This window comes from Gavialis gangeticus, unplaced genomic scaffold (assembly GCF_001723915.1).
Source record: "Gavialis gangeticus isolate Ggan-Ray unplaced genomic scaffold, GavGan_comp1, whole genome shotgun sequence".
Classification (NCBI taxonomy): domain Eukaryota; kingdom Metazoa; phylum Chordata; order Crocodylia; family Gavialidae; genus Gavialis; species Gavialis gangeticus.
Window position 1 is genome coordinate 182,462 of NW_017728996.1, and position 11,394 is coordinate 193,855.

At 47.2% G+C, this 11,394-nt stretch overlaps 1 protein-coding gene across 1 annotated transcript in view; it reads right to left on the bottom strand.

The window, feature by feature from the left end:
- Positions 1 to 11,394, bottom strand: part of IQGAP1 (IQ motif containing GTPase activating protein 1) — a 279,633-nt gene that overhangs the window by 182,188 nt on the left and 86,051 nt on the right. Inside the window, exons 6-11 of the mRNA XM_019503860.1 lie at positions 9,621 to 9,697; positions 3,755 to 3,822; positions 2,666 to 2,779; positions 2,125 to 2,303; positions 467 to 557; positions 9 to 81 (exon numbers count right to left, since the gene is read on the bottom strand). Of these exons, the coding sequence (XP_019359405.1) occupies positions 9 to 81; positions 467 to 557; positions 2,125 to 2,303; positions 2,666 to 2,779; positions 3,755 to 3,822; positions 9,621 to 9,697 (602 nt within the window). The remainder of the gene's footprint in view (positions 1 to 8; positions 82 to 466; positions 558 to 2,124; positions 2,304 to 2,665; positions 2,780 to 3,754; positions 3,823 to 9,620; positions 9,698 to 11,394) is intronic.

Here is an 11,394-nt window from a genome sequence, read left to right on the forward strand (position 1 = left end):
ATGGTGATGTTAAAGTTTCATATAATGCTACTGCATCTCCCTGTTCCAAAGCCAGATCGATCTTTGATAGAGCCGTATGTGCTAGAGAAAGAGCAAAGTAGGGACTGAGGGAAAAGCTAAACATGGTAATCATCAGTTTATACAAAATAGCCCATGAAGGTATATTTTCCTCAACACTAATCTCTTGGAAGCCCAGATACAGAGTGTGAACTGGACACTCCAAAAGTCAGTTAACCCAGGAGGACTTCAGCTATCAGATGAAAACATGTATTAGTTAAGGTAGCAAGTTTAGTGGGGATACTTTATTTCATAAGCAGGGAGGGAAGGGATTTGGGATATTGCAAAACATGGTTAATTAACACATACAGCAAGGACTGTAACCTCACTCTGTCCAAAGAGAAAAGATGGAAGGGGGAGTAGAAGTCCATTTTGATTACTAGGGTTACCCAGTCACTGGAAAACTTACTGTTCACTTTGTTGATATTGCCCTGAATCTCAGCTTGAGTCAGCAGCTCTTCGTACACATCTCTCTCTCTCTCTGAATTTTCAGAGGCAATCTGAAAGTCACGGGGAGGGGGAAAAAACCCTATCAGCACAACTCTACAGCAGACTTTGCAATGCACCACTCACAAACTCTGTATATCTCCCTAAGATAGAAGGGAGACCCACATGGGGCACAATGCATGCCCATGGCACAGGGCTGATCAGCAGGCCAGTTCCGGCTCACAGTTCTCCACCTCTCCCCCAGCACACCTGATCTGTTGGTTGTCTGCACAGCTTGTATCCCAGGGCTGCCATTTGTTGCACAGTCTGGCTGGAGAAACAACCCCAATGCACACTGTGGCCACCCTAGCTGGACTTCACCCCATGTGGCACCTGCTCTGGGATGCACACTCACACGGTACCCTGTGTAGCTGATTTGGGACTTGTGCCACACATGGTGCTCACTGGTTCCACGGTGCTCACTGGTTCCACTGGGTCCTAGTCCAGCTGGAGCTGGTGCTGTGTGACGCGTCTCACAGCTGCTGGGGCAGGTACCATGTGTGGCACAGTCTGGCTGGGGCCAAAATCACATGCAGCCCTGCTGCTGCTCCAGCACATGGCACCTGTTCTGGCAGCTCTGGAATTTGTGCCACATGACCCATTGAAGCAGCCTCCAGATTAGATATGCTGGGGGACAGGACGGGGGAGTTCAGGGCCAAATCCAGCCCATGGACTGGCTCTGTGCCACTCACCCAACCTGCAGGGCTGGATAAGTTTGACACCCCTGCCCTAACAGAAGGTGAAGCAAACCTAACTATGCTCGCAGTGTGTCCTCACAGATGACATAATAGGTCAATGCCTCGTGTGCAACTAAAAGCGTGTCTTGAAAGTGAACTATAGGTACACCCACATAGTGTGCTTCCTTGAGCTCTACAAAAGGATATGCACTTACATAAGCTTGTGGCATTTCATTTTATAGTACACAGCAGGAATTCAAACACACAGTTCCAGTTATGCATTAGACACTGTTCTCAAACAATGCAGATGTTCTAAACCAAATAAATGCTCCCGATATTCCAGGACAAGTAGAATTCTCTACATAGCTTCATTTACTAAACAGCATATTTCCACGCAAGCTTTTGATAGCATGGAACAGACGGTTCACTCACAGGTCAAGTGCACTTTGAGTATGAGATTTACTAATCAATCACCAGTCTACCCCACAGATGGAGTTTTAGAAGTAGACGCAGGCTTTGTGGTAGGGAGATTTTGTCTCCCTAAATCTGTCTAAAAAGGGAAATGATTGTCAAAGAAATCCTATGAAACTAGAGAATAGTTTTTTTTTCATAATTAAAATAAGACATTTCCTCCATTTTCACATCTCACACCCTCAGGTGTCTCCAGGTATAAGGTAAGTTAGCTATAGATCAAGGTCAATGTCAGTCTTTTTCTATGTTCTAATGGGTCAAAATTTATCTCTGAGGGCCACAACAGAATTTCACCAGAGATCAGAGATCAATCTGACCTAGGGTCTTTAAAAAATGACAGAATAATAGGCTGTTATTCACTGATAATTTCTTCTGATGGACGATGAATCCAATACGATGAACACAAATTCATAGTTTAAAGAATTCATTTTACCCGGTTTTTAGCATTCTCCATCTTGTCCTGCTTTGCCCGGTACAGTGTGTCTTGGTAAGTGGGTGCCAGGAGATCACTGAGATTCACCAGCATGGCATTAGGATTTTTCATTGCCGTAAGTGTATCAGCCGGGACTTGGTGGTCTACTGCTTCATTAATGGCAATCACAGCAGCATGCACTAAAAAAAAAAACAAATCACAGCTTCTTTGTTAGCCACAAAGATGACTGCTCTGTCTGCAACCAATTAAGGTTGTCACTGGGAAAGAAAAGAGCAGCTGAGCTTTGGTATAAAGACAAGAATGATCAGCATATACCTGGGATTCTGGTCAGGCTTCAAATTTTTGGCAAATGTAGAGTCTTATTTCATAATATTGTACTTTGATATTAATCAAATTCATATTTTCTAACAAAGAATGCTCCATTCACAGACTGCGTGAGCATAATTGATAAGGAACATCAGCCCCAGCAATGCAACACGTAACTGCTATCTAATCTGGCAATTCAGCTTCTCACAGAGAATTAAATTCCACTTCCACTTACATGCTGCTTCGTCCACAGAGAGTTCATTAGCTAGAATTCCTCCAATCTTGCTGAAGGCAGGCATCTGAATTCCGTATTTGTCCAGCTCAAGCCGCATGTTACTGATCTCTTCCTCTGAAATGTAAAGGAATGAAAGTAATGTAGGCAGCACATTCAGAATGAACAATGATATTTATTCCCCTATGTAAAACCACTACAATAAGTTGCAAGTTGCTCTTTCACAAATATTCTATGCCACAAACCGGGGAGAGTCTAAATGAATGCTGGTGAGAATTTGTATTTTCCCTTAAGTTTTCCCATATATGTTCCAGTCACTCCAAAAGAAGAAACCACAGAAGACTGGCTCACTAAACTATATCAAGAGTTCAGTGCAATAGTTTGAAGATGATTGTGTGAGCCTTGTACACCTCAAAAGGTGGCTACCAACAGGACTGAGAAAGTGTACCAGCAGCAGCATGTTAATATTTGCATACTTCTGCGGTTGGTGCTACAAACAAAAAAACCTAAATGTAAGGAAAGAGGATGGAAAAAGGGTGGAGAAATGCTACTGCTAACTGCACCAATGATTCAAAACATTCAGAATAAAACTTCCTCTAGAACAGTGCTTCTCAAAGTGGTGGTCCATGGACCGGTGCCGGTCCATGAGCCACCCGTCACCGGTCTGCAGCGAGTTGCCAGGAAAGAAAGAAATATATTTTCAGAAGCATAACACGAGTATGTCATAGCGCCACAGTTCGTACGTTCCAACACTGCAGGTGACGTCACATCGTGCGAGGTGAGGAAAGAGAAAGAAACAGCCAGGCGTGCATTTGTGTAGCGCTGTTACATGCAGTTGCTCCCACCGGCTCTAGTGGGCACCGGTCCCTGGCCCACTGGAAAAAACATTGCCGGTCCACCACATCAGATAGTTTGAGAAGCACTGCTCTAGAAGATCTCAAATCCCTCACTCACTCGACACAAATAAAATGCAAGTCTTGGCTGCTTTTCAGAGGTAGTCCCCTTTCATTGAGGATGTAAAGCATCATCTAGCACAAGAAACATCCAAACTCACACATGCTGAAATCCTGGAAAAGCAAGCAGGCACCATACCTGTGAAATCCACCTTCCCGTACAAGTCCTGAATCTGAGGAGCCAGTCCCAGTTTAAACAGGTACAAACTAGGAAAGAGGACATAAGGATAATTAGTACCACTTAGCTCTTTGGGGCTCTAATGCTGTTCAAACATAAATTAAGGAAGATAGATACAGGGAAAAATTCAGCTAAATGGAAAGACTTCCAGATTGAAAAGGGAGATTTAAACAACTGTGATGACAATCTGTTCCCTCATGCATAAAAATTACACCTGAAAATAGAAAGATCCTTTGCTCAAGCCATGTGGCTTGGGACCTCTGGATTTAAAGTTCCCCTTGGCCACAAGACATCTGGTTGTACATCTGAGTATCTGGTTAGCACACAAAACCAGCTAGCCCTTGCTTACAGTCAAAAGCACACAATGCAGCCACCTCAAGTTAAAAAAAAAAAAACATACAAACCATGCCTACTACTGCCAGTTCCCTCTGCCTAATCTCCCCTCCCTCTCTCACCCCCATCACTATCTCCAAGTAGAAATATTTGGTCGCTTACCCTGCAGCAATGCCAGCTGTTCATCTGCCTGATCTGAATCTATTTGGTGCCTGTGCACTCAACAAAGAGACCCAACCTGAACACCCCACCTGGGACACCGGCCCAAACAGGCACTGTATCTTCTGGAGTAGTGGGGTGTATGCACCCAGGGGTGGGAGATGGCAGAAGCATGTGTTCAGAAATTGGGACAGGAGCACCACATACATGTCTGAAGGAGAAGAATAAAAAGCTCAGGCGGTGGACAGATACACGTTTTACACTCGTAGTTGCCATAAATGCAGAGGACTGCTGTCCAGGGGTTTGCTCAGAGATACAGTCTTGAAATAAATGACTGCATACTGTTCTTTTTGCTGGGACCCTGCCTCATTCACTGCATGCCTGCTGACCTGTATAGTGATCCTGCAGGTAAAGCAGCACCTGGACACACAAATAAGATGCAATACATTCACAGACCAGACACACGCAAATTATTGTGTCCTGATTTCAGAGCATCACCTGTAAAACTTTATTCTTTAAAACTTGTTTCCAATTTCCTAATCTTTGGTTTAATAAAAGAAACATACAACACAGAAATATCATCAGTACCTAGGATAAGACGAGCACTGAGGCAAGAGATCCTGAATAGCCCTTTCACTGGGCACACGTTACAGTGCTCAGTGCAATGCTTCCCATCTTATGCGATGCTTATTTTAGAATACAGTGAGAAAGCTCCTTCAGTTCAAAGCCTCTTCTAGACCAGCCTTCACAGAGCAGTGCACACAGGCCATACTTCAGTTTCCACTCAACTTTTTTAATCGTTCACACAGAAGCACTGTGTCATTAGAACAGTGAACATCTGCAGTAAAACTGCCTTACTGGGTGCTAAAAATTAACATGCAAAGGCAAAGTCTGAAGCAAGTCTTTATTACTTGGTAGCATCTAGACTAGTTTTCACTGGACTCCCAGTGCCCCCCCTTTCCCCCCCCAAAGTCTAACTTGGATATTGCTGTTGTGCTAAACCTCCAGATGTTTACCAAAAAATGAGACAATACAGCTGTTCAAAGAAGGCTGTACTTTTTTCTAAATAAATGAAAGTGTCCTTTTTCATTATTTATTCTTAAACAGCTCTTTGCAACAGACCACCTTGGACAGAAACTGTAGGTGAAAAATCCAGCCCAAAAAGTGAATATTCAAAAAAGCCAAGATGTACCTGAAAAGCATTTTTAAATAGAAATGTATCTTTATTATCCCAACACACTCTGCCTTCACTATTCTAAGTAAGGCTGTCAATTAACTGCAGTTAACGCGTGCAATTAACGTATTAATTGGTTCCTCTGTTAATTTTTTTTAATGGGTTAATCACACACGTGGTTTTGGAGCCTGCGTCAAGGCTTCACTTTGCCGCCTCCAGGGCAGCGGTGGCAGCTCAGAGAACCGCATGGCAGCCTGGGTGCAGGCTCTGGGCAGCTGCAGTGTTGGGGGGAAGGGCATGCACAGAGACACATGAGCAGCCACAGCCTGCATGCTGTGTATAGAGCAGTGCTGTGCCAGTAAGACTGTGGAGAGGAAGGGGCAGCGGGGTGCAGATCGAGGCCCCCACGGTGAGGAAGGGAGTGGGGCGGGGGCAGGTGCTGGAGTGAATGGGGCTCGGGGCCAGGGTGGTTTGTGGGATGGAGCTGCGGGCAGTTCATCTAGGGGTGCAGAGGGAGTGGGGGGGTTGTCAGGTGCTCCCTGCTGCTGTGTACACCCCTGGGGGAGGCATGGGGACATGTGCCCCCCGGATCTGTGCACAGGGCAGAGGTGGTCTGCTTGCTGTGGGCTGGGGTTCTGCACCCTTCTGCTTTTGCTCTGGGAGCCGCATGATGCCATGTTGTGCCTCTTGCCACCAGGCAGGAAGGGAGTGTGGTGCGGCCTGCACGTGGCTCCCGGAACAAAGACAGCAGGGTGCAGGGCCCCAGCCTCCAGCCTGCCTCCACCCTGTGCACAAGTCCAGGGGGCACATGCCCCCCCCCCCCATGCCCCCTGCAGGGGTGTGTGCAGTGGCAGGGAGCTGTGCCCCCTTTGCCTCAGACGAGTCACCCGCGGCTCCATCTCACAACCTGCCCTGGCCTCAGGGTCCCATTCACCCCAGCACCTGCCCCTGCCCCACTCCCTCCCTCACCATGGGGGCCTCAATCTGCTGCCTGCCACCTCTTCCCTTCCTCCCCCATCCCTCCTCCTCCACAGACTTACCTGCTGAACGGTGTGCGTGCGTGCATGTGTATGTGTGTGTGCGCCCCTCACTCCCAAGACACAGCCCCCATCCAGCCCTGCTGCTGCCCCTCTCTCCTGATCCACCGTACCCTGCATCCTGCCAGGGCATGTGGGGACCCCCCTCCCTGGTCTCCAAGCCCCACACACACACCCGCAGCTGCCCACACCTTCACAAATTCCGCCTGTACATCCCCTGCCCCAAACCATACAAAGTACCTGCATAATTTTGAGTTTTTCTATGCATAATTTTGAGTTTTTAGCTGTGCGATTAATTGCAAATAATTTTTTAAATTGTGCAACTAATCACGATCACATTTTTAAATTGTTTGACAGACCTTATTTTAAGCTCTTTTTTTTTTTTTATTTGTCTGCAATCTACTTCCTAGGGCACCTCATTTTATTTTCCTGAAATACAGATACAAAAAGCGAAGGGACTGTGGTGCAAAAAATCTCATTTCTCTTTTACTCATGGAAAGCAATTGTTTGTCCATTATTCACATCTCAGCAAAAATCCGGCACACACCAAATCCCTGGATCCGGATTTACACATGACTAGGAAAGAGGGCAGGGCTGAGACGAGACCTGGACTCCTGCCAATGGAGCCAAAGCACACCGAGTAACTGAGCAGCTATCACGAGGTTGCCAATAAGGAGGAGCTTCACCACTGAATGTCAGAAATCTCGCTCACACCAGTCACAGGAAGATATGCAACAAAGCACCACACTGGGCCACCGCATAACTCGATCTGACCCCTACCCTCAAGCATCATGCGCATTGCTGTCTGGGCTTAGAGCAGGTTCAGCACTAACAACTGATAACGTGATTTCAGATCAGCCTGACATTTCTATTGGCGCTCAGCTATTTGCAATCTGTCTGGATTTTCCTGTTCAGATTTCTCCCTGGCAAAAGATCAGAGAGAAGGAGAACAAGCTCCTTCTTGAGAACCGGAACTGAACATGCTGCAGATGGAGACCCACATGCAGTCAGCTCTGAGCTCTTCTACACAGGACCGTCTGCACAAGGAGTCCTCTTGACATGAGGCCATGTACGCTTCCTTCAACAATCAGGCTGAACACCTGAATCCAAACTGGCACCAGGAAGGAATAAATTCAGTGCAATGCCCCACTCCAGCTCTCTGGAGCACACAGTGGCAGTAAAAGAATCTCCCACAACAACAAATTAATGAGGCCCTGGAATTAAGAGAACAGCACAGTCAGATGCACCTTTCTAGAGCTCTCAAGAGTTAAGATATTGCCCCCTCTCAGCCTGTGCAGGATTAAAACTTTCCTTGGCTTTTTACAAAGCCCCCTATTAATTCATCCTAAAAATACACATGCTGCATACAAGAGACCTGACACACCCCACTCTTGACCTGCTGAAGCTGAAAAAACAAGCCCGAACAGTGTGAAAGGCATAGTTTAGCAGCTGAAAATAACAGTGTAATCTCTTCTCCTTGTGTCTCTCATGCAGGAGCCCCAGATACAGATCAGACAGTTAACACCAGTGAAAATCCAGAACTATTATAAATGCAGATACACCTCTTGGGAGACAGCAGGGCATGCATATTCTCACCCAGGATATTCTCCCTTCACTGGCATGACAAATTCTGTAGGTGCTACCAAAGTGAAAACAAAAGCCAGCCACCCTGCATGCATCTGGTAGGTCGTGGTGTCAAAGATACGGCCCATGGGCCAGGTCCGGCCTGCGCAGCTGTATTACCTGGCCCCCAGGCAGCATGCGGAGTGTGCCAGGTGGCCCTGCACACCTCACAAAGTGCTGCACCTGCTCACATCCCAGAGCAGTAGAGCAGCTCCTGCATGCAGCACAGCCCCAGAATGACCACGTGCCACCCTGGTGCCAGGCTGCATGCAGAGGCAGCTCCAGCATTTGGCGCAGCCCAGCAGTGGCAGCAGCAGCTCCAGGGCCATGCAGTGCAGCCCTGCAGCAGCTGGAACAGGATCGGGTTGCACGTGGCACCCACTCTGGCCACTCCAGAACTAGAGCTGAAAGGTGCAGGTTGGTCTGTGGGTCTGGTCCAGCCTGCACACTGGCCCTGCAGGGCCAGATGGGTTTGATACCCCTCTGGTAAGTGATGGCAGTGAAAAATAAAGGAGGTAAAATCTGTCCAAGAGAGGGCTTACACTCTGCTTGCAATCTGATCCTTGCAAGCATTTATCATTAGAAGTCTACTTTATTTGTGGTTTTGCGGTTTTCATGGAAACTGTGGCCATAGATCACTTGACTGAGAGTTACTGTCTGCTAATAGACTAAGAGAAGGTGCCAATCAGTGAAGTTAAAACGTTTCTATTAAGGTTAGCATTAACTAGTATTTCTAAGCTTTTTGTAGAACGCTACACATAATAATAAATTATGAAGATGTTACGATTTATATTGTATATACATTTATATTTATAATATATTTAAATGTTGATTTAAATTTAATATTTAGATTTATAACATGATAAACTATACGATGCACTTACTTTCTGCAGAATATGCTATTAAATTATACAGTACACTCCTCTCCATCAATCAGCAGTTAAAGGGCGGGGCCACTGGGAAAAGCCCGCAAAAATCAGCTCTTCATGCCTCAACCAAACAGCAAAAAATGGTTTCGTCTCACCGCGAGTTAAGTAGACCCTAATTCTCATTAAGGTCAGGTTGCTACATAATGTGATGCCATCTGTGCTGTGCCAGGAACAAATGCATTCTTCCATGGGATGGGACACGCTATGCTGAGTACTCCAGGATTCGGAGTACAGTGCATGCCTCCTACGCCTGCACCTTCACTAGTATGCACCCACGTGCACGTGCTTCCTGGGATAAGTGGCTCACAGCTGGCAGATTCCAGTGCCTTAGGATCTCAGCATGTACTTGCTACCTCCAGCTCCCAAATGCTTAGGGCACTGATTGTTGGACACAGCAATGACTGTCAGTTTACAGTCAGCATTACTTGTGGCATTAAGACTCTCCTTCAGCCCCAGAGTGTATTAATGCCATCAGTTCCCTATTCAGAGTACACGCACATCCTCTCAGCTTTTAGATGTTCACACAATCTTCGTTCCTAGTTTCCCGAGTATTCCTGAGCACTGTGCGTTACCTGAGCGCGTGGATGCAGTAGATGCAGCGCGGCATGTTTTTGCGATCATAGATGTCTGTAGTTTCTGGGTAGAAAATCTACAACAAACACATGGTAAGAGTCAGAACAGACCGGCTGGCCATGCATACAGTACAGGAATGGATTCTGGACTCTGATGAGCCCTGAATGCTCCCAGCAACTCTCCTCTTTCTCTCCTTTGTCCCCCATGGGCCCTTTGCCAGCTGTATCTTCCTCGCACAAAGTTGTTCCCTCTGCTTTCCTGCTCAGCTCCCATGTTCCTGCTGCAGGACCCTCCCTCACTTTGGCTCCTCATACAAACGCTGCGCAGTGCACCAAGAAATTGGCCAGGGTGGATGGAGACATGCAGGGACCCCAAGGAAGACAGTTCTGTCTGGACTGGTGGGAGAAGGGGCAGCACAAGTGGAGTGCAGCACCAAGCAGCAGCACGTGTAGCCTGACACACTGGCACTCGGGACACAGCAGCTCCCACTGTGACATTCCAGGACATGGAGCCTGTTTGGGAAGTCCCAGCGTTAGCAGGCTAACATGGTAGTTGTGACTGCACACGGCGTGATGACTACACAGGCTGCTTTTTTGGTTGTAACAAAACATTTAATGCTCTTACAACCCTGTAGGTTCAGGGTGCATCTTGCTGCTGCCTGTGCTCACAGAACAAGAGCCTCTGCAAAAATACACTGGGACTGGACAGACTCCCCCTCAGTCCCCTATACCCCAGGTGACAGAAACTGTAAAGCACTGCGTGTGTCGGTGTCTTCCTGATGCAGGTGAACAGGAAGTGTCTCAGCACAGCCATCACCCCAAAGGCTACCCAGGTCCAAGTCTCTGAAAAGACCTGTCCAGGTTTGCACAGTACTACTCAATTATTTTCTTTCCCAAAGCCTTAGCACCCCCAGCTTCACTCCCTTTCAGCCCCCATCCTTTCTCCTTTCACCCCACTTGTCTCCCAGTGAGCCTACTGCTACAATCCTTGCTGCCGTGCCAGCTCCTCTGGGTGGCCAGGTGTCTGTGCATGGCATGGCTGACTGGTCGGGAGAGCTGGAACTGTTTGGAGAACTTTCACAAAATCCAAAAACATGCCAACGTATATTCTTTTTTGAATGTAAACGGCAGGTTACAGCATACAATGCTGACCCCTGCGCAACAGAACACATGCCTGCTCATGTTACACACAAAAGTGGGAGGAAAAGTTAATTTGGATGCCTGCGACTTGCCTTTCAGTTTTCCATCCCTGTAGATTCATGAATTTTAAGGTACAAAGAGAGCACTAAATCATCGATGTTGGCATCTTACATAACACACACGTCAAAAAATTTCACCCAGCTACCAGTGTACTAAGGCCAGTAACTTGCAGTTGATGCAGTGGTTTTCAACTTTTTATCATCTGCAGACCCCTAAAAAATTTCACATGCAGGTGCGCATCCCTTTGGAAATTTGGAATGGAGGTGCGGACACCTCTGAAACTTAAGTGTGGATATTCATATACGTTCAATTGATCAGTCATCTTTTGTGGACCCTTTAGACCAGGGGCAGGCAATTACTTCAGCTGGAGGGCTGCTTACCAAATTTTGGCAAGCCATTGAGGGGTGCATGGGTAGCCCCGCCCCTTGACTGGTGCCCAACCATCCGCAGTACCACATGGAGTCAGCCGAGAATTGTGGGGCCCGGGCCAGGCTGGTTCCTGCTGAGTCCTGTGGTCCCAACAATGTAGCTGGGAACCACATGGTGCCAGAGCAGCTGATGGGTGGGCAGGAGG